Source organism: Alternaria rosae (genome assembly GCF_020736505.1).
Source record: "Alternaria rosae strain MPI-PUGE-AT-0040 chromosome Unknown BKA58scaffold_5, whole genome shotgun sequence".
Taxonomy (NCBI): domain Eukaryota; kingdom Fungi; phylum Ascomycota; class Dothideomycetes; order Pleosporales; family Pleosporaceae; genus Alternaria; species Alternaria rosae.
This window is the reverse complement of record NW_025763574.1, coordinates 75,699-95,789: the sequence shown is the minus strand read 5'-3', so window position 1 is coordinate 95,789 and position 20,091 is coordinate 75,699. Positions and strand designations below refer to the sequence as shown.

The 20,091-nt window shown below is 53.1% G+C and overlaps 8 protein-coding genes across 8 annotated transcripts; 3 read left to right on the top strand and 5 right to left on the bottom strand.

Moving 5' to 3' along the window:
* Positions 1-153: 153 nt before the first annotated feature.
* On the top strand, positions 154-1,243 carry BKA58DRAFT_384105 (uncharacterized protein). Its single transcript, XM_046170236.1, has one exon. It carries the CDS (start codon positions 255-257, stop codon positions 1,110-1,112), a length of 858 nt encoding a protein of 285 aa, XP_046024797.1. The 5' UTR covers positions 154-254; the 3' UTR covers positions 1,113-1,243.
* A 10-nt stretch (positions 1,244-1,253) lies between these two features.
* BKA58DRAFT_167841 (MFS transporter) lies at positions 1,254-3,178 on the bottom strand. Its single transcript, XM_046165111.1, has 3 exons — positions 2,768-3,178; positions 1,635-2,700; positions 1,254-1,573 (listed from the first exon to the last, which is right to left on the bottom strand). The coding sequence occupies exons 1-3, from the start codon at positions 2,970-2,972 to the stop codon at positions 1,396-1,398; spliced, it is 1,449 nt and encodes a 482-aa protein (XP_046024796.1). The 5' UTR covers positions 2,973-3,178; the 3' UTR covers positions 1,254-1,395.
* Positions 3,179-4,925: 1,747 nt separating this feature from the next.
* BKA58DRAFT_384100 (retinol dehydrogenase 14) lies at positions 4,926-6,227 on the bottom strand. Its single transcript, XM_046170235.1, has 2 exons — positions 5,941-6,227; positions 4,926-5,891 (listed from the first exon to the last, which is right to left on the bottom strand). Exons 1-2 carry the CDS (start codon positions 6,011-6,013, stop codon positions 5,026-5,028), a joined length of 939 nt encoding a protein of 312 aa, XP_046024795.1. The 5' UTR covers positions 6,014-6,227; the 3' UTR covers positions 4,926-5,025.
* Positions 6,228-8,122: 1,895 nt separating this feature from the next.
* On the bottom strand, positions 8,123-9,370 carry BKA58DRAFT_167817 (uncharacterized protein). The gene is made up of 2 exons (XM_046165110.1): positions 9,131-9,370; positions 8,123-9,026 (listed from the first exon to the last, which is right to left on the bottom strand). The coding sequence occupies exon 2, from the start codon at positions 8,998-9,000 to the stop codon at positions 8,176-8,178; it is 825 nt and encodes a 274-aa protein (XP_046024794.1). The 5' UTR covers positions 9,001-9,026; positions 9,131-9,370; the 3' UTR covers positions 8,123-8,175.
* Positions 9,371-10,347: 977 nt separating this feature from the next.
* On the top strand, positions 10,348-12,001 carry BKA58DRAFT_167802 (uncharacterized protein). Its single transcript, XM_046165109.1, has 2 exons — positions 10,348-10,445; positions 10,518-12,001. The coding sequence occupies exon 2, from the start codon at positions 10,686-10,688 to the stop codon at positions 11,829-11,831; it is 1,146 nt and encodes a 381-aa protein (XP_046024793.1). The 5' UTR covers positions 10,348-10,445; positions 10,518-10,685; the 3' UTR covers positions 11,832-12,001.
* A 2,349-nt stretch (positions 12,002-14,350) lies between these two features.
* Positions 14,351-14,986, bottom strand: BKA58DRAFT_167787 (uncharacterized protein). Its single transcript, XM_046165108.1, has 2 exons — positions 14,872-14,986; positions 14,351-14,768 (listed from the first exon to the last, which is right to left on the bottom strand). Exons 1-2 carry the CDS (start codon positions 14,895-14,897, stop codon positions 14,495-14,497), a joined length of 300 nt encoding a protein of 99 aa, XP_046024792.1. The 5' UTR covers positions 14,898-14,986; the 3' UTR covers positions 14,351-14,494.
* Positions 14,987-15,064: 78 nt separating this feature from the next.
* Positions 15,065-17,204, top strand: BKA58DRAFT_384095 (uncharacterized protein). The gene is made up of 2 exons (XM_046170234.1): positions 15,065-15,569; positions 15,618-17,204. The coding sequence occupies exons 1-2, from the start codon at positions 15,539-15,541 to the stop codon at positions 16,871-16,873; spliced, it is 1,287 nt and encodes a 428-aa protein (XP_046024791.1). The 5' UTR covers positions 15,065-15,538; the 3' UTR covers positions 16,874-17,204.
* Positions 17,077-19,633, bottom strand: BKA58DRAFT_167721 (uncharacterized protein). Its single transcript, XM_046165107.1, has 2 exons — positions 18,420-19,633; positions 17,077-18,332 (listed from the first exon to the last, which is right to left on the bottom strand). Exons 1-2 carry the CDS (start codon positions 19,425-19,427, stop codon positions 17,280-17,282), a joined length of 2,061 nt encoding a protein of 686 aa, XP_046024790.1. The 5' UTR covers positions 19,428-19,633; the 3' UTR covers positions 17,077-17,279.
* Positions 19,634-20,091: the final 458 nt, after the last annotated feature.

Genomic DNA, 20,091 nt, shown 5'->3' with positions numbered 1-20,091 from the left:
GGTAGTCTAATGATATCCCAATGCATCTTGACGTGGCATCGAAGATAACCTGTTTGGTACATTTACCCCGCAGCATGCAGCAAACCCATCCCTTATTCGGAAGGCAAGTTGATAAGAGGCACAGTTGTTCCAAGGTCTTTATTCCGAGAGTAGCTTTACCACATTGTCTCATACACCTTAGACTTGTCTTACTGACATTTTGGAATTTTCTTACCGCCTCTTCTTTAAATAACGCTCTTTTACATCCACTCAGTATGCCACCCTGTCGCCGCGATTCGAAAATGGTGAGCGAAAAGTCACAACCCCTCATCAAGAAGGAACCCATTTCGCCTACCCTGGCACCACAGCTGCTCACCCCACCTTCCTTAGCCATCAATGTCAAGCCCGAGCCATTGTATTTGAAAAGCGAAACAGAAGATTATCCTACAGTAGTGAGGGCATCGAAACGCAAACGCCCAGCCACACCCGATGATATTGACGATGAACCGATCAGTCCTGTAGTACTGAGCAAGAAGGCCAGAGCCGCCACTATACTAGTAACGATAGCACCCAAGCCGCCGACCAGCCTCGTGTCATTGAAGAGGGAGGTCGAACCTGCCAGTATACTAGTCAAAATAGCACCCAAAACGCCGACTCCGACCCGCGCAGAACACGAAGCCGCTGCAAAGAGAGCCAGGCAAGAGGCTGACCATGACGCGGCGTTGAGAGCAGCATTGCTGAGACCAAGGGACACTCCTACGCAGTGGAAGACGAATTGGAACAACTGGGTTCTTCGTAACAAACGGAGAAATCCCGACTCGTTAGACGCATCCCAGACAACGTGTATCAATGTGTCAAAATCCATCAAGTACTTCGGCTTAAGAAAGGAGGACCTGGAATGCCTTGCATTCGAATCAAGACCTAACCCAAAAGACTCCTCTTTCACCCCAATGCGTTTATACGACTACAACGAAGTGGTCCGTCTTGCTTGTAGGAAATTATCCATTCAAGCTGGTGTTCCCCAGTGCGATGAGAGGGCGTTAATCGCTCATGGGAAGGCTTTGCTGGAGAAGAAGAAAGGGTTCAACTCTTCTTGGATTTCGAATCCATTTATAGTATGGACGTGGGATTAAGATGTGGCAGTGACGAATTCGTATCTTGGAAGTTGAGGAGGAGGGTTGCAGGCTCCCACCAGGTTATGTATTGGTCTTCGTGGAATGGACATCACACCGCGCAATCACGTCGATGCAAACAGCTAGTCTTCAAAATCGAATAATTCATCATTCGTGTATGCATATTCATCAAGCTCTCGCAGCTTGTGATATACTATCTTCCATCTAATCTGCGCCAGCTCTTGCCAGCCGATTTCATCCCCACCCATCGCGCACTGTGCGAGTCGCAACCACGTACGCACATCTAGTACACGTAGAAGGTCATGTTCTCACTATCCTGCTCCCTGAGCTTCTTGTTCTTGCGCGTGAAGAGAATCTTCGCTAGCCACGCCAACAGCGCAGTCGCAACGGAGAACGCAGCAGAGGAGCTGAGTGCGATGATGTAGCGAGGCTCATCGGACTTGGGCCATAGGTATGGTGTCCTGTTATTCTTATTAGCAGCTGGTTCCGTGGGATGATGAAGAAGCGTATAGGGGAACTTACCAGATAAACGAAGCGTTCATAACCGTGGTCACGATACCGATAGCAACAGCCTTCTTCTCGGGCGTCTGACCACAAGTCGATCCGCACCAACCCAGAATGAGCGAGTTGACACCATAAGTACCAATGGTGAAGATGATCATAGCGACATAGCGACCCGCAGTACCAATCTCAGCACACGCCAGTCCGAACCCAAACGTAGCAACAGCCTTGGAAATGGTGATGTGCCAAGTGCGCTCGTTGAATTTTCCAGAAGACCACGAGACAGCAATCGTCACGACACCGGCAATGAGGTAAGGCGGGCAAGTCAAAACAAGGGTGATGGTTTTGCTGAAACCAAGAGTCTGGACAACGGTGGGGAAGAAGTTCTTGAACCCGTTGGCGGCAAGATGCATGTGTGCCATGAAAGCGAAGATCCAGACCATGGGGTCCTTGCCTGCTTGTCGGAAACCAGCCCAAACGGAGGTCTCGCCCTTGTTACCGACGGTGTCGAGGGCCATGCGGTTGGTGGCCAGGTCGCGCTCTTCTTGTGTCAACCACCATGTGTTGTGCGTGAAGTCGGGGAGAAGGAAGAAGCCAACAACGGCGATGACAAAGGTAACAGCACCCTGTAGGATGAAGAGCCAGCGCCATCCAGTGATGCCAGCGACGTCGCCGAGACCGTGGAAGATGCCTGCGGCGATGAGGCCGGCGAAGGCGGTCGCGAGGATGTTTCCGGTGTAGAGGATGGCAATGCGGGTGGCGACTTCCTTGCGGGTGTAGAACATGGAGAGCAGGTAGACGGCGCCTGGGTAGTAGGGTGCTTCTGTTACGCCGAGGAAGAAGCGGGTTAGGAGGAGGCCGGTGAAGTCTTTGGAGAGTGCTGTAAGGGCAGAGACGACGGCCCAGAGCATCATGCAGCAGCCCATGTAGCGTGATGGACGGGTTCGGTTAAGGAACATGTTGCTGGGGATTTGACCCAAGAGGTATCCGACAAAGAGAATGCTCACGCAGGTCTGGTACTGTTCGCTGCTGAGGTTTAGGTCCTCCTCGAGGTCGTCGAGTCGGGCAAGTGCAATGGCGTTGCGGTCTAAACAGGGCGGTATGTAAGTAACTGCTTGAAAGGTGATTACTGTGACAGAGGAGGAGTGACATACCAAGGTAGTTGAGCCAGTACATGCTCCACAACATGGGCATAATCCATCGGTCGAGCTTCTTGACAAGCGCAATCTCTCGTGGATCAGTCTTCTCGTAAGCACCAGAGTAATCCACCTTGCCGACAATGGGCACAGGCTTCATGAGCTCCTCATCCCGAGTCATCGTCTGCTCGAGCATGACGACGTCGTTCTTCTTCTCAGACATGATGGGTGGTGTACAAGGAACCTCTCTGAAAAGATAAGAGTATCAAGTATGGAGGGTGTGGGTAAGACGCCCGTTGGATCACCGAAGCCCGAGCTGGTTGATCTGGGGAAGTCAACAATCCGGGGACGTGGAGTAGGACTCTTATACACCTCCATCCCCGCCCTCAGCGTCGCACAAGTGCAGTGGATCCCATATTCGCCCCAGATCCTTCTCTAGAAACCATGTTCCGAAATCACACGACAATTGTCTAGGTACCTCCGCGCCTGCATACCTTCCAAGACATGTAAGCGCGCTTCTTCCGGCCGCCTTGGACAGACTTGAGGCTGAATGGCGCTGGGGAATGGGGTCGCGGGGTCTCCGAAGGCAAGTCTGCCCGCTTGCTTGGTCTTGGAAACCGACTATCAGGTGCAATTCTACCGAATCGCGAATATGCAAACGTGCGGCACACAAGCTCGCAGGGCGTACCCTAGGTGCTGGGCGTGCTTAGTGCCAGGTTGGCTTTGCCGCCTCCGGTGGTTTTTGGCAAGGACAGGTACGTCGGAGCCGGTGGTCGGTGGTCTCGTGTTCGGTCTAGTGGTGCCCGCGTCGTGAACTTTCCTGTTCAGCGGGGAGTAAGCGCCCATGTAGCGTTGGTACAACCTTCTACGAGGGATGTAGCACTCTGGCGTAGAGTTGACGGCTTCCATCATGCCATCCCTTGCTCTTCCTCTCTCCTAGTCCATCCTGGCTGACGCCGCGATGAAGACACGAAATACGGTACTCGTCCCGGGAAGGTAACCCGCAAAATACCAAGACTCTTTCCTCACGTCAACGTCGCATTGATACTCCGAGCTCATTACTCGTGACTGGTTCCGGTGAGCAGCCCAGCCCCGACCCTGGAGTCTTCGTGGTCTTGTCGCAGAGAAAAGGCACATTGGCAAGCCACCGAAATCTTGGTGTTGCGCCATGTCGCGCGAGGTCAAGTGTTTTCATAGCTTGTCAGTCGAGGCCAATGTCGCACTTGGGCCTAGGCCAAGGGGGCCGAGACAAGTCCAAGATCTTGAGCTGCGCTGCATTGCGGGGAAACTAGATGGCGTGCACGCTTGTCGCACGGATGGGGTGTTAGATGCGGTCTTTCGGTGCGTGGTTTATGGGTCCTACCGTGCGTCTGGATGACATAAGTCCGCAGTGAGATTGGTTTGCGGTCTAGCCTGAGGTTTCGTCTCGAGGCCGCCGATGAGGAGAAGGAGCTAAATGTCTTTCCGCTGTGGGATGGGCCAATCAACGTAGAGCCAAGTCAGTCCGCCGGGCCTTCATCGTCTTGGCTATCATCCAACAAAGGAATTTCCCACAACTTTGCTTGGTTTCTCCACGGGGCATACCGGGTTCGTCTTTCGGTACTTGGTGATGCTAAACAAAGAGACGCCGCATTGATGGTTCTTGGTAAATGACTAGTTGCCGTCTAAACGATGCGGCTGGTATGCAGCGGTGCCTCATCCGAGCCTGTGCAATGGAAGGATCGCAGTGGAGATCGTTTAGGCCATGTGCTCAAGAGAATTTGTCGGGTCGTCCTCGTGCTTCACGGCCGTGTTCACCTGGTGGGCGGGTGCGACAGCTCAGGTAGGTGGCCACCGGATTGCGAAAACGTCCACTACCCCATGGGGTTGTGGAGCGAAACGGTTTACCAGCACTTTGGAATCCTTCTGGTACGTTGTCGATCATTGCTACCGATGAGATCTTCTGTCTGCAATCTGTAGGTAGCAGCACTGTTTGAGCGCGGGCGCTCAAGTGTCGCCTCCTGCGACAACGACTACCGCGGCGGCGAGAACACCACTACTTATATGATCACCTACGGAAAAGTATCCGTGAGCTCTTGTCAAATGACGAGCCGAGGCTGTCAGGCGTAACAATAGCGAGTGGGGAGATTTTGAACGTCAAGGCCACCTGCTGCGCATAGTGGGCTGTGCATACAATGAAGAAAGTCTAAGTATTACAAAAGTACAACAAGCATATCTACGGACACGATCCATCCAATACTCTCGCAAATCACAACGCTAACCAAGATCCCCAGGTCTCAAACCCACGCCTTCAACTCCTTCTCGGTCCACTCCCATAACTCTTTCGCCAGTGCCTGATCCCGCCCCAGTTTCGTACTCGGCGTAGTCTTCACACCCACCGGCTCATAATAAGCTCCATTGACCAAATTCTCCTTCTTGGTAGTAGCTGCCCAAGTCTGGTTGTATGCACCCTGTTCAGTATCGAGCCAATTCCCGCCGGAGATAATATTCACAACTTGGCGGTCCATAAAGTTCGTACTCGCAAAAAGATCCGTCTTGATGAAGCCAGGATGCACTGCCACTGATGTGATGCTTGGGTGATGAGCGGCCAGCTCGGTAGTGTAGAGCAGATTGGCTAGCTTGGACTGGCCGTAGCAGACCCACTTGTTGAAGCTGAAGAAGGAGCCGTAATTTGCGCCTTTGGTCTTGAGCTTTGAGAACTCGATACCAGTGGAAGGTACGTTTTGTTTATAAGCTACGGATGAGAGGTTGACGATGCGGACGTCTGCGTTGGATTGCGATGCGGTTTCGAGCATGACAGGTAAGAGCAGCTTCATGAGCAGCGCGTGGCCGAGGTGGTTCGTTGCGAATTGTATCTCGTAACCATCTTGGCTTACGTCGTTCGGTACTGCCATGATACCCGCATTGCACATCAGAACATCGAGGCGGCCGGACGACGACAGGAACTGTTTGGCGGCAGACTGGACGGATGCAAGACTTGCGAGGTCGCACTCTATGAAGGTTACTTTGGTGGACGGTGAGGCTTTCGCGATTTTGGAGATGAGTTCATTTGCGCGAGACTTGTTGCGACCGCTGAAGAAGATGTGTGCAGGGTTGTGAGATGCGAGAAAAGATATGGAAGATGCTCCAAGACCAGTGGTGCCTGTGAAGGTCAGTAGGTTGCCAGATTGGACGTAAAGGACGCCACATACCACCGGTGATCAGGAACACTCGGCCAGATTGGCTGGGAATATCGGATGCAGGGTTGAACTTGATGTTGGACATTGTGTCGAGGAGATCTGTTTAGGGTGTCTTTCAGGGTGGTAAGTTCGACTGGTGGTGAGGTGGTTGCAGAGCTGTTGGTAGGCTTGAGATACTGAACAACATCCACCGCAGCCTGCTGTCTATATACTTAATTGTTTGCGCCTCCATGCCTGTGGCGGTCGGCCTTAGGTGAAGTGTGTGGAGGATAATCGGCATGATGTTGCCAGCATCCCGCATCTCTATGCGAGAAGTGTGGCTTCAACGTCATCGGAGGCCGTAGCTACGGCCGTTGCTGCTAGCGAAGCGCCACGGCGTGCGACCGCCCTAACATTGCGCCGACTCATCCAAGCATTAACTTCCGTCTCCGCGCATTAAGTACGAGAGGTCCCAGATTTACCCGCGATCGTCATTGTTGTATTCCTGTCTCTCGTTTTCGCCGTCTCTGTCATCTATCGTCGCCATTTAGTTCATTCGTTACTTCTTGCAGGCTATTAGGAAAGGCTTTCAGCTGCAAGCCACCAGGTATCAACCACGAATCACATCAAAACGGTGAAACAAGCTTCGATATCCACACAAAGCTCGATCCGACCTCCGAGTCTATACAGAGTCATTCCGTGGCGGTTGTGTTCCTCTTCGAGAACAGGGAGGTTAGGTGCGGGAGGGCAGAATAGGAGCGACTAGAGATAGGATAAACAAATGAATAGAAGCAAGGAAAGAGCGTTGTTTATAGATAAGAAGTATTCGCTTAAACAAGAAGAAGAGCGAATAAAAGGCGTTAGAAGGCAGTGTTAGATTAGAAGGCTAGTAAGGCGAAGATGGTAAGTCGTTAACACAAAATGCAACATAAAGGCCCTCGAGAGCAAAATCTTATCTATTGTTCTCCGATTTCTCCTGACATATCCATACTTATCTACACGCGCCCCTTCCTACACTCTTAGCCTCGCTTCAAACATCCATACCAAGATAGCCATCGCGAATCATCACCACCAGAACAGCGTTGTCTAAACCCCAACATACAGATTACAACATACCGCTATATAACAGCGAAAGATTATCTACATTCCCGCTCTACCCTCCTCGCCATTCACAGAGCGCACTCCTTCCACATCCAGCACGAACTCCATGCCCATGCCCAGCTCGAGCTCGAAGCAACGCCTCAGTATCACTCCACCAGTCAAGCACAGAACCCGTGTTATAGAATTCTGTGTATGGCGAACGGGATGGGATACGCGCGTTTCCAAGTTTAGCTGTGCGATGTGGTACTACGAGTTGGGAAGGCATGGGAGGTACACAAAACCAAGGACATGAGATCGTAAGACAAGATCTGAATAGGAGTTTCGCTGCGGCCAACAAAATTGAGAAGGAAATGAAAAACGGGATACGAGGGTGTCGTGGATGAAAACACTGAGCGGTGGGATAGTTGTCTCTGGTAGATGGAAAGTTATATGTCGCATCTTGGCTACTAGAACATGTACTCGCTCAAATCCACCGGCCTTGCTCAAATTCTAAGTATGATGTCGAATCTCTTCAAGTACCTTGTTTCATGATTATAGTGGATAGTTTTTGCGTTCCAAGGTACCAATGTTCACGGCTAGCCCTTCCCCATCCGGCAACCCGACTAGTCCACATTAGTACCAACACACGAGAAATCAGGCAGACGCGCAGCGCGCATTTCCAGCTCTGGACCTGAGCCATTTTCGTGCGGCTGAAGATGACATTATGAGGTCAAGTTACTGCGAATGTGACGAATCACGTCCGGTGGACTTAGTTTGGGGGCGGGGAGCTAGATGAAGCGAATGTGTTGGGGATGGAAGCGGGATTAGTGAGAGATTGGGAGGGGTGAGTATATATAGTTGTATTGCGCCTTGAGCCATTTTCGTCGCTGCGAACTATGTATGGTTATGACTTTCGCGTATATGAAGCTGATGGCTCATTGCCTGCGCGGCTGGCTTCCGAACCGCCCGAAAGAAAGAGATACAGAAGAGATGAGAAAGAAGTAGGTATACGCCGAACGCCTGAGCTGTGCTTTTATGTCCGGGGTAATGCCATTCTGCGGACAGATATCGAGTGGAACTAAAGAGATGCGGGAAAATATGGGGAATTGGGAACAAGAAGAAGGATGAGAGTAGAAAGAAGTGGTGGCAAGAGATGGCGTGAGGCACACCAAACATCCTCCATCACCATCAGTACCGGCGCGGTTCGGGTGGCCTCGACACTCTCGCATGCTGCGCCCGATGTCTCCTGCCATCTCTCTCGCGCCTACTCCCATTCATCTCGACAAAATTCCCAGGCGGGCGTGTCAAATTATGGTTTCCGCCTTTGAGCTCCTTCAGGTCTTCACTATCGATCAACCGCCTCTGCCACAGGTATTCGAAGAGCCGAAAGTCTGGTCTCGATGTTCGCAACGTCTGGCCGCGCATAGTATGTTCGTACGCCAAGTGGTCCATACGCAGTTTCCACGCATGCCGACCTTGATCGCACGTCACTTCCCAGTCGCACAACGGGCATTGGGCGGTTAAGGGTGGTTCCTCGCCGCGGAAGTGTGCGTGGCAGTGCGTTTCCCATTCGTCTTTGTTCTGGGAGACGTAGTTGCAGTTCAAGAACCAGAAAGCGCATTCGTAGACGGGTGTTCTGAAGTGTGCGGGGGGTATCTCCAGCACGCCATTATTGTCTTCGAGCAGCGGGACGCCAGAAAGTTGGCTGACGAGCCCAGTGCTTATGCTCGTCTCGGTGGGTGTGGCATCGGTTGCATCTGTGATACACGAGCGGAGTGAAGGAGGGTGTGTCGATGGGCTGTGCTGATGGAGGAGGGCAGGAGCCATCGACGACCCGCTCTTAATCGTACTCGTCGCACGTAACAGATGCTCTGTATCCGTCTGCGGGAGTCCCTGCAGGTACTCCTCGTCGAAAAGGACTAATCGGGCGGAAACGTCGGGTTGCTGGACCCAGTCGTCAAGCGGGCGGGTCAAGACGCGATTGTCGAGTCCGAGGGCGGCGGCCAGCGACATGCCTGCGGAGGGACTGGCGGGGTGGTCTGCTGTGGCGCACGTGAAATCAGCCTCAGCCTGCTACGCAAATTCATTGGAGAGAAGGCTGTCTTCAGCCTTGCGAACGGTGGCATTGCAGGCGAATCAGAACTCACTGGGTGTTCGCGAGGGCGTCGTATCTTCGCCCGGCATGGTGGAGTGTTGGCGATACTAGCAGGAAGGGTAGGGCTTAGCGTGTCGACTCCCGCCGTCTGTGGGGTTAATCCGCTTGGTGTTAAGACTTAAGATTAACTTGTTCAGTCACCGCGAAATGGCGTCCTTGTATTCCAGGCAAAGAAATTCATCTGGGGAGCTAAGCGCAGCACAAATACTTGCAGACTTGCGGCTCTGCTGTGGTGACGAGATACCGGACACGACCCCGCCGCCCACCGTCTTTACGCACCACTTCATACATCAACGTCTGAGCTACTCGCCAGACTACCGCTGTTGCGCCACTTGGATACTCGAAGACCCGCTGCGCCGTCGAAGCGGTGGATTGATTGGAGCGGTAAGGTGCATACGGACGGCTGCCAACAGAAGCGGGGCGGTGCCCGTCCAGCGAACACCCTCCCCACGCTTCTGCCGACCGCTTCTTTGGCACTGAACTGGTTCCCTCAGTATGGCGAACTGTCGGTGTGCCGTATCTTGCTCATGGGCGGCTAACGGTCATAGTGGCTCGATGTGTTCAGGCTACTGCACGTTCATCTGCACTTCGATACAGTGCCATCTAAGGCATGTGATGATGAGATCATCTCCGTGGGGTGTTCGCACTCTATGGGTATATCGAATACAGATTTCATTCTATACGCAGCGGAAGTACTGTATACGAAACGAAACAGAACTTGCCCGTCGCCAACTTTACAAGAGACGACGGATCGCATGTCTTCGTCATCGTCTGTTATGCATGCCACACCAGAATGAAGCGGATAGTGCCGAGCACACTGACTCATGGCTCAAGCTCGTCTTGCACTTGGACGCGACTGTCATGGAGATTTCGCAACCAGTAAGGTCTGGTTGGTGTGTATTCGCATCCGGACACAGTCTGCCTCGGATCAAGCAGTAGTATGTTGCTGGTGTCACGTCTTCGACGATGCATAGCGGAGTGGTGACGGTGGGCTCTTGGCGCCAGCTTCGCGTTTCACATGCCAGCCGATACTTGCCTCATCCAGCGACTTGCGACACCACCTCCCGCTTGCACAAAGAGTACATTCACACGATATCGATCCTTACGAAGATGCGATTCAAATGAGATGCATCGCTGGCAAATACTGGGAACCGCCATGATTGTAACCCCGGGTCGATGACCAATACCATGATCCGGTGGTATACGAACGCTGCTGTCTCAGAATCTCGTGTCGGGATCTAACCGTCCCAGCGCGTCTGAGCAGAGTCAGAAAACTGGGGATCAGCCTCGCATGGCTGCACGGGTACGGCGCCCCTTCATGCGCTTTACTTTTTCCATCCGAACCTCACGCCCTCTGCTAACGGTATCCTTGAAGCTTGTCCACCCCGTTCCGCCCTGTTCCCGTGTGACGAACGCGGTTCATTGCGACAGTACATCATTGCCTCGTGTTTGAACAAGATCGGCACAACCTCCATGCTCGCAATTCCCAACATCTCGCGTTAACATTTCGATCGACCGAGCTGTCTCCGGCAGCTTCGTCGACATGCTGACGCTCCACTCGCTTTTGCACCTTCCTCCCATACTCCTCGCTGGCCTCGTAACACGCGCATACGCAGCTCCAGATGGCGTTATTGGCGACGACAAAGGCGCGGACAGGCCTACCTACGCGACAGCTCTCACCGGTGGCGAGGGCTGTGACTTCTCCGAGATCGAAGACATCCGCGATGGCTTCTCCGAGATGACGATTCTCTTCGCCGCCGCCACGCCCTTCGACCTCACCTCTCAGCCCGCAAGAGAGTTCTTCGGCCCCTCGATAAACGCTAATTACACCGACATGATAGCCACGAACCTGCAACGCGCAGCCAACTTTGGCGTCCTACAAGGAGGAACCGGCGCCGTAAACTCAGACATCCACATCCGATGCGACGACCCCATGAACCTCTGCGACAAAGGCAACAAACGCGAAGGCGACCACGCCGCCTACAACATCGGCAACGAACCACACATAGTCTTCTGCTCCGACTACTTCCGCATGGACTCCCTCAACAACCGCATCAACAAGAAAGCCGACAACCAAATGGAAAAAGACCGACTGATGGAGTACTACAACCGCGCCTCGCTCTGGGCACGAATGGTGATGCACTTCGCCTCCATCGGCACAGCCGTCGTCCAACGACCAATGCCCGCGCCCCCAAACTCGACGAGCGAATGGCTCATCTCCGTCTCGGAAGGCGCAATGAATACCTCCGTCCTCGCCGGCGTCCTCAACGAACAACCCGAAACACCAACCGACTTCCAAACCCTCAAATACGCCTACGGCGCCACGCGCTCCAAGCTCCTCGCCGTCCTCTCCACGCAAATGTCGTACGATGCGGCGAACAATGCGGAGAACTATGCGTTATACGCGCTAGCGCAGTATATTATCCAGAACAAGGGTTTCTATCCCGCGGTTCCTATAATGGATTTCCCGAATGAGGCGAGTGTGCTTACGAATGAGAATTTGCAGGATGGCGAGAGGGTCAAGTATGCGTATTTCGATGCTGTGGATGTGGTGGCGAGACCGACGGATATGGAACTCAAGGGTGCGCCGTTGCCTTCAAAGGGTGCGGTTGTGAGGGCTAGAAGAGTAGGGATTATGGTTGTTGCGTTGGGGGTTGGGGCTGCGCTCTTGTTGGCCCCGTTTGGATGAAATGCGAGGAGGGCGTCGACACGAAATGGAATACCTGGGTTGAGGCGAGCCGGATCGATGTCAGTTATGGAAACGTGTTCCTGTGGCCTCTGGCGGTTGTCCGGTATACAACTATGAGGGGAATAGGACATCGCCACGCCACAACGCCTCCAAGCTCCACACGGCATGAGTCAGGCCATATACGACACTAGAGCCGTCCTCGAATCGTCACTGCTACTGCAGACAACATACGCTTGGTGTATCAGACAACCAAACCTATTCCGCCAGAGTGTGTGAGCGGTAGTCGGGGGTACACGAGCTTTTTCTGACCCCTAGGGCCCAGAATGCCTTTAGAACACGATGGCAATACACAATCGCCCGCTTAACAAACTCGACGGGCTGCATTCTGTCTCGTCATCCACCCCCCGTCACCGATATACACTCCCGGGACAAGAAACAGCAAGCCCGGCGCGGTGTCCATTTCACCTCCCTCCCTTCAAATCTCAGTATCAAGCTCCAAGCATCTCCACATCGTCTTCTCACATGTGGTAAACAATGCATGTCATAGAACGGTTATACGCGCTGTCTGCCACATGCCAGAAGGCGGTGATGGTGATTCTGGATGTCTTGATGTTGGAGGTTGGAGCGTAAGGGTGGGGTGTGGATAGGATGGTGGGAAGGTGGGAAAGGGGAGGTGGATGTAGATATGGAAGGAGAAGAAGCAGATAAGGGTAGATGGGCTTTTACGAGAGGGAAGGGTGGGTCTGTTACTGTTTGTTGAAGGGTTGGCATCTTCCCTCATTAACATTCCGATCTAACGACTGCTTGTGACGTAACGCCTATTTATCCGCTCCTCCTCTTATCTAATTTGAATCCTTTCATCTCTGCGGATAACACACACTTTCATCGCCTCTCTTTCTTCATCCCATGTCCAGTCGTACATTTCCTGCCCTCCCTCCGCATCCAACCTCCCTGTTCTCGCGAAGATTGCAAGATATCATCGTCCTAATCCCGTTGACGAAACCATACATCGGAGGCTTCGTCGGTCGGAAGGGTTGGCAGCCTTGGTCGCTTGGCCTGGTGCGTATCCGTCGGGACATTGATGCCTCGGGTTAAGCATCCTTACGAGCTGACCACTTTGCGAACGGCGAGGTAAAGTAGGGAAGCTGTCGCGCTACTGGTCTGTCGCGAATATGTTGTAATCCTATTTGGTCGGCAAATAAATATTATACAGCGCTGTATTGTGGGAGATTCTTTGAGTTCGGTGGTGGCGATGGTCGTTGTGGTGGTTTCCAGAGTAGACAGAGTGCCAATGTAAACAAGATTAGGATAACGATGATAACAGTGAGGTAGCTCATGATGAACCCTGAGTGCTGTCTGGAGATAGCGAGGAGACGTTGTGGGTTCGACGCTGTTTTATGCTATTGACTCGCGGCTTTACTCATACTGAGAAGTGTTTGAGGTTTTTATTTTACCCAAAAGCTCTCGTTTAGAGGGGCCTGCCAACCGCATGAGGTCCATCCCGCGAGGTTGTCCGTATAGTGGATCTATGTCGTATGTATGTCGAACTCGCACCTTTGACCCGAAAGGGCTTAACGTAGGATTCCGTGGACGTTAGGCTGGGTCGTTTCTTATGGGCTTCGCGGTGTTCGCGATCTCGCCTGATCGGGGATGACAGGGTAGATTGGTATTTAGTATAATGTTAATGTGTTATTTAGACCACGTCTTCAGGCCGTACTTTTTGTTCTTTGTGAGCTGGAGACAGAGGCATCGGCGGTGTTGGTGGTGGCTGTAGTGGTACTGGACTCCAGAGTACACAGAGCAGCATGGTAAAAAGAATGAGAATAATGATTATCGAGGCAAAAATATCCATAGCCATAGTACGTGAACAGGGAAGGTTGGAGACGAGAGAAGAAGAAGATGAATTGAGTGTTCTGACCACAAGTCTGTTTTATACTACAACGCCCTACTTTATGAAAGGGGTATTGGCAGCAGATGGTGACACCGCATCTCGGATGTAATCGGTCTTGTCCCCAAATCTACTTTTACGCAAGTATCTTGGAGTATGGCTGAGTAGCTTGGTGTTGGCTTGGTAGATTACGGGTCAATGTGCGCCTTTACCCGATTGGGTTAGACGGGGTTTGGTTAGATGGTTTGTCCATGCATGCCAGCTTACATGGCACAGCAGCAATCTGTGTCGAGGTTCGCAAGGAAAGGCATTGATGCGGATGGTAGTAGGGCTGGTATATGTAAGAGCTGTTGGATGGATGTTGTCTTTTCTGAGGTTTGATGTGTTTGGTGAGCACGGGTAGGCGATGCAAGTGTATCTCGCATGACGCGTAGCGTTACCATACTGACCGATCGCATGCCCGAATGAAATTTCATGCTGGATTGCATGCCAATGGCTGGCTCAAGTATCTGATGTTGGTGATATTTTGCGATGTCAGGCCCAAAATGCTGTCGTATCAGTCACTCAGGGTTTGTGATACCCGGAGGAACAGCATGTTGATGCAGCAATAGTAGTCTAGTTCTGGGAGTAAAAGCAGAAACGAAACTGGCGACGAAGTATGGGGAAACAGCTAGTACTTGGAGATGAAGTAAATCGTAGTGTCGTACGAGGTTCGGACTCGACACAAGCATTGTAGATCGACGGTGTGCAGCCGAGGCAGAAACCGATACAATGGCTACGTGGTAATGAAATGAGGAGCAGTCGCGGAACAAACCGGGAGTGGGATGGTCGACAAGTTTAAGTGCTCGATGAGAGGGAATAAACCGTAGCAACAGTCATCGTTTCCCCAGATTGACCCCTGGGATGCGCGAACTAGAGGTGATCGGACGGGAGCTACGGTAGGTTCGGCCAACGAAAACGATGTCGTGTGCCGCCACTGCAGTTTTCGGACCGCAGAAGACTGCTGGGACATGGCTGCGCGCCATTGAAGAGAAAGGCGGAGGAGATGCCTTTCTTGATCGTTAGGCGCACTCGGATCCCGGCGAGACGGCTCGTTGCGGTGAGAAGGTTTGTCCGAGCAAAATTGAGGTGGTGGGCAGCAGAGACACACACATGTAGGACGCCACACGAAGGAGCATGCGGATAGTTGGTGCTAGTTGCTGTTGCTGAGCCGTGTTGAGGTGACAGTTACCAGGTCGATGTGATGTGGATGCATGTCATCCAGCGAGGGTTCGGAGAGCTTGGCGGCCGGGAGCAGGGAAGGAGCAAGCGAGGTGGTGGGCGCTAGTGGGCTCAGCAGGTGGGCGCAAGACATCTTTCACATGTGATGGCGGTCCAACTTCTCACGCGCAACCAGACGCATGCACCCTCTTGACATCTCTCGCCCGAGTCTCTCACTGCGCAGCACATCACGCGAATTCAGTGTCGCCGCCGGCTGGGGATGCGCCTGCTCACCGGCACTGTCTTCTCCGGCACCCCATCCCAGCAGCGCAACTAGTCGCCGTTGCGAATGCTCGTTCCTCACGTCATATCGCGCGCAACTCTCCCAACGCCTCTCAACAAGGCCAGTCTCGACGCCTCCGCACGCACAAGCACTGTAGAGATTTGTCGGCGGCCTAGACCAACGTCTCATCTAGCCCGACCGAGCCGGTAGAGGGCAGACTTTCGCCTGTCTCTCGGCCTCACTCCACACCATCGCACCACCAAGCTGGAGACGTTGTCGCATCAGTCGTTCGCGGGGCTCGCGGGTGCTACGGCCAGGCGCCTCCCACGACCCGCCATGAACGACAAGGACCCGCCGCCGTTTGGCTGTACGCTTGACGACCACCGCGCAGAGACCACTGACTGACGCAGAGCAGACACCTTCACCAACGACTTCTTCGACAACCCACCCGCCACATACGACCACAATGGCCAGTCCATCCTCAGCGACATGGAGAACCAGCAGCTCGACAACTTCTTCTCCTCGACAAATCCCTTTGACCTCGTCGACTCGACCGCCCTACCACCCGCCCTCGACACCAAGGCGAGCGCCCACGACTACAACAACTGGGAAGACTTCATAGCCCCGCCCACGGTCCACCGCGTTACCAGCACCATACCAGATCAAGCCCGTCTCCAGAACAACTTCCACCAGGACCAGCAATACCCTTCGTCGCTCCACACAAACTTCCTGGGCAATACCGAGGATGAGCTCCAGGCAGCCACGGCACTCTTCAACCAGGCCCAGCCTTCATACACAAATGGCCGTTCGCACAGCTTCCACGAGCTATCTACCGCCTCTAACGGCTTCGATGCGACTAGGGCCCCCGATCTGAATCTTAACACGCTACCCATGACAATGCCGCAACACGGCCTTGTACACGAACGCTTGGGGTCATTGGTTCCCAACCACAATGCCCAAGCCAGCGACGCACAGTATGCCTCACAATGGGCAGCAAGCCAGGCACCACAACAACACCACTCCGAGTTCGGCCCACCACTGCAGAAGCTCGATCTGAAGAGGTCGTATACTTTTGGCACGGACAACTCTTTCAACAGCACATCCGGTTACACGATACCCAACGGTCACCCGGACGCAGAGAGCGCGGCTAGGGCCTCAATACAAGATATTGAAGAAACTTCACACCACATCCTACGAGCGGTAGCCGGCATCCAAGGGCCAAGTAGTCCTACGGCCTACACCCGCGGGCCACGAGACGATGACGAACAATCCGACGACGCCGAAACAGATGACGAAGACGAAGACCGGCCGGCGAAGAAGCGGAAAAAGAGTCAAGTGCGGTACAGCAAAGACACGCCGAGGAAGGTCGCGCGCAATGGCAAAGCGCGGAAAGCATCCACGCTAGAAGATTGTACCAAGAAGAAGCGAGCATCTACCGCGGCCCAGAAGACACAACGCGAGAACCTCACCGAGGAACAGAAGCGCAGCAATCATATCTTGTCGGAGCAGAAGCGTCGGGATTTGATTAAGCAGGGATACAAGGACTTGAATGAGGTTGTTCCCGCTGTGCGCGGTGGCGGGCTGAGCAAGAGTCAGGTTCTTGTTGAGGCTGCAGCTTTCTTGGAGAAGCTGATTGAGGATAACGACAAGTATCGGGTTTCGATGGGATGATTTGGCGTAATGGCGGACAACTCGGCATTGCCGCTGCAGTGGACGCGACAGTTACCTGCTACCGCCATATCCTTTGCCGCGAGCCGACTGACGACGCAACGGGAGTTGGGCGACAGCACGCCGAACGAAGTCTTCCTAGAGGAACGGCCCCATCGCAGAAAGAATCACATTACGCATGCGTTCTACGAATCAGGATGGAGAGATACTATGATTGTACATGCTACAGATACCACAAAAAGGAGTTTAGGGAGGGAGGCATCGATACCCCACACACTAGTATAAATAATCTTCTTGTTCATATTTTAGCTAGGAATATATTGTCGAGATTGAAATATCTATTCACACAACACATACCGTCCTTTCCTGTGCCTTCCCTCTACACCACCCCACACAGTAGTCCACTTCATCATGCGGTCGCAGTAGCAGCCGGTCCTTCCTTTGGTATATTCACCCTCATCGCCTCATCTCTAACTTTCGCAGGCCCCCTCTCATGTCCCCTCGACACGCCCGCTACCCTACCCACCTTTCCCCTCGCGCCGCCCGGTCCAGTCGCCTTCTTCTTCTTCTTCGCCACATAATCGCAGCGGCCGTAGTCGTTACAATAACCGGTTTTACAAGCGTTGTTACTGCGGCAGGGAGACCCGAGACATGAGTCTGTTGAAGAGCAGGGCGTGCATAGGCCCCAAGAACAGTATTCGTGCGCCGAACAGTGGGAGGGGGATGTGCAGGGTGAGGCGTGGTGCGAGGGGGAGAGACAGATGGGTGGTGGTAGAGAAGAGGACGAGAGTCTGACGGTTTCGAAGAGGTGGGGGAGGGAGTCTGTGTAGCATGTTCCTTTTGGGTCGTTTGGCTTCACCATCTTCCTCCTCCTATACTCCTCCTCTTCCTTGTGCGTCGCCGCATCCCCCGTCACCGTCCTTTTCCTCTTCTTCCCCTCGGGCTGAATGGTTGTGCGTGTAGAACAAGCTGCACACTCCCCCTTCTCACACCTTAAATGACTCTGACAGACTGCTTTACTGTTACACCTATCCCCCACTTTCCCTGGTTGCGACTCCGAATTGACCTGGCACACACTGTTCTTGCAAATAAGATCCGGTGCACAGCCATCCGCTGCGTCACATAGATGGCCCACGCATCCAAATGTACAATCGCTCTGCTCGATGATATACGGGTTCAATGGGATAGACGTTAGGTTCGACAGGCCTGCTGGTTTCAACTTCCATTCTTTGGTCTGGGAGCCAGTGAGCATGGACCGAAGGTAGGCTTCTGTGTTTTCGTCGGCCGAGGGAGCGAGGATGTGGAAGGGGACTGGGAGGTATTTGGACCAGGAGAAGGGGCTGCGGGTTGTAAAAGAGCGTTTTAGGATGTCGACGAGGGCGGGCCAGGTGGTGTAGTGGGGATGGAGGGGGTTGATGTGTGAGGACTTTCCTTCGGAGAGGGGGGTTAGGTGGGAGTATAACTAGGATTTTTTTGTTAGTATACCACGTCGCCTCTCCCATGAAAAGTGAGAAAAGTGAGAAAAGCGAGAAAATGGATCACGACTTACCCAAGGAATCCCCCGATAATTCAACGCATTCCCCTGATCCCAAATTGCCTCCTTCTTATAAAACAACCCAAACTCATCATTATGCACATACGCCCACTCTTCCACCAACAACAGTTTCCCCTCCCCCCTTTTCTTCCCCGCCGCCCGCCCCATCAACGTATTGCCTGGTAGAAATAAATCCGCCCAGGCCGTCCCCGCCGTTCTATCCCCTCTCTTATCGAAATACCCATGGATACCAATCACATCAATAGCCTTGCAGTCAAACACGCTGTCCGGGAAATTCTCGCTTCCGTCGACAGACTGCGGTCCCGAGACGCCGCCGCTGATAACAGCGATGTTGGCTGCGTCGAGACCGATGGTAAATTTTAGATAGGTAGCTATGTCGCAGAGCCAGGATTCGCCGGACGGAATTGGCGATATACCAGAGAACGGCTGGTTTTGCAGATCCACGCCAAGGATGACTTCGGATAGGGTACTCCAGGGACGGCCGTCAAAGTTTTTGGAGGGGTAGTGGTTGAAGAAAACTTCGAGGCGCGTTTTGTACAAGTCACGGTATTCGTCACTACTATAAAAGTCTAGGAACGCGCCGTCCAGTTTCTGGCAGTAGGCATCGCATGCTACATCATTTGTACCCCGAAGTGCATGCGCGTCATGTGGTGCGATGATGACTTTCATCTGGCCTTTGGAGAGGTGGTGGATAGCCGCAAGCGTGTCATCGAATTGGTCGAGGAGCGACTTGTCGAAGCCGCCCAGTTCGCCTTCTGGATCGGAGTGTTGCGCATCTGGGCGGATGAAGAGGCGGATCACTCGGGCGCCGCTTTTTATGATTTCGCGAATTGTGGCGTCGCGGTGGGAGGGGGTGAAGAATTGGAGTTGCGGGTAGTTTACGCCGCCGAAGGAGTGGTTGTCTGCGGTGATTCTGAGGGAGGAGGAGGTGGAGGCGGATGTGAGGGGAGGGTAGGTGGTTAGGGATAGTAATGCTGTTAGGAGTGATGGGAGGAGTCTCATCTTTGCAAGTATGGCATGGACGTCAAGACGACAGAAAGGAATTGCATTGCGACGCGGTATAAGTCGATCATCTTGATGTGAACACGTGTAGAAGTTTTGGTATAGACAGATCTCTGTAACGGCGGCTAGGTGTTGATACTTGCGGGATTGAGCATGTTCATATGTATAGATTAATTGCGGTGGTGCGTGCAGCCAATCACGGCGTGCTTGCAGGCAGTATACGCGGGGTCGCTAACCTGGACGGCGGGATGATGGAAGGCGACAGGGTATTCCTTCTAGAGTCTTTACTAGGTTGGTTCATGCTGTCTTGTGCTCGTGATGTTCCTGACTAACGGGTATACAGACGCGTGGTCAATGCACCGGAGAATGAGTACATCAAGCCTCACATCAGGCATTAGCAAGACATTATGGTATGATATATGCCGCGATAAGAATCGGATCAAATCATGTACCAGAGTCGTCATGCGCAAGTCCAGCGGATGGGAGTGGCCGCTACGTTGTGCGCTCGACTTTATCCTGGATACATAGCCTTGGTGATGAGTCGAGGGTCGAGAGGAAGCACTGCGACGTGCTGCGATACATCACAGGTTATCCTTTGATCCAGATCTACGGGGGTGATCCGTCTCCCTCCTTTCCAGTAGTGGTGTTTCTGTCAACGATTGAA

What these genes read in the sequence shown, in the direction of transcription:
- BKA58DRAFT_384105 (XM_046170236.1), top strand. Translation starts at nt 255, where the DNA reads ATGCCACCCTGTCGCCGCGATTCGAAAATGGTGAGCGAAAAGTCACAA.
- BKA58DRAFT_167841 (XM_046165111.1), bottom strand. Translation starts at nt 2,972, where the DNA reads ATGTCTGAGAAGAAGAACGACGTCGTCATGCTCGAGCAGACGATGACT. An exon ending in GTACTGGCTCAACTACCTTG is followed by an intron (nt 2,701 to 2,767) that starts GTATGTCACTCC and finishes CGCCCTGTTTAG; the next exon opens with ACCGCAACGCCATTGCACTT. An exon ending in ATGAACGCTTCGTTTATCTG is followed by an intron (nt 1,574 to 1,634) that starts GTAAGTTCCCCT and finishes TAAGAATAACAG; the next exon opens with GACACCATACCTATGGCCCA.
- BKA58DRAFT_384100 (XM_046170235.1), bottom strand. Translation starts at nt 6,013, where the DNA reads ATGTCCAACATCAAGTTCAACCCTGCATCCGATATTCCCAGCCAATCT. An exon ending in AGTGTTCCTGATCACCGGTG is followed by an intron (nt 5,892 to 5,940) that starts GTATGTGGCGTC and finishes TGACCTTCACAG; the next exon opens with GCACCACTGGTCTTGGAGCA.
- BKA58DRAFT_167817 (XM_046165110.1), bottom strand. Translation starts at nt 9,000, where the DNA reads ATGTCGCTGGCCGCCGCCCTCGGACTCGACAATCGCGTCTTGACCCGC.
- BKA58DRAFT_167802 (XM_046165109.1), top strand. Translation starts at nt 10,686, where the DNA reads ATGCTGACGCTCCACTCGCTTTTGCACCTTCCTCCCATACTCCTCGCT.
- BKA58DRAFT_167787 (XM_046165108.1), bottom strand. Translation starts at nt 14,897, where the DNA reads ATGCTCCTTCGTGTGGCGTCCTACAT. An exon ending in CTTCGTGTGGCGTCCTACAT is followed by an intron (nt 14,769 to 14,871) that starts GTGTGTGTCTCT and finishes CGATCAAGAAAG; the next exon opens with GCATCTCCTCCGCCTTTCTC.
- BKA58DRAFT_384095 (XM_046170234.1), top strand. Translation starts at nt 15,539, where the DNA reads ATGAACGACAAGGACCCGCCGCCGTTTGGCT. An exon ending in GGACCCGCCGCCGTTTGGCT is followed by an intron (nt 15,570 to 15,617) that starts GTACGCTTGACG and finishes GACGCAGAGCAG; the next exon opens with ACACCTTCACCAACGACTTC.
- BKA58DRAFT_167721 (XM_046165107.1), bottom strand. Translation starts at nt 19,427, where the DNA reads ATGAGACTCCTCCCATCACTCCTAACAGCATTACTATCCCTAACCACC. An exon ending in ATTATCGGGGGATTCCTTGG is followed by an intron (nt 18,333 to 18,419) that starts GTAAGTCGTGAT and finishes AAAAAATCCTAG; the next exon opens with TTATACTCCCACCTAACCCC.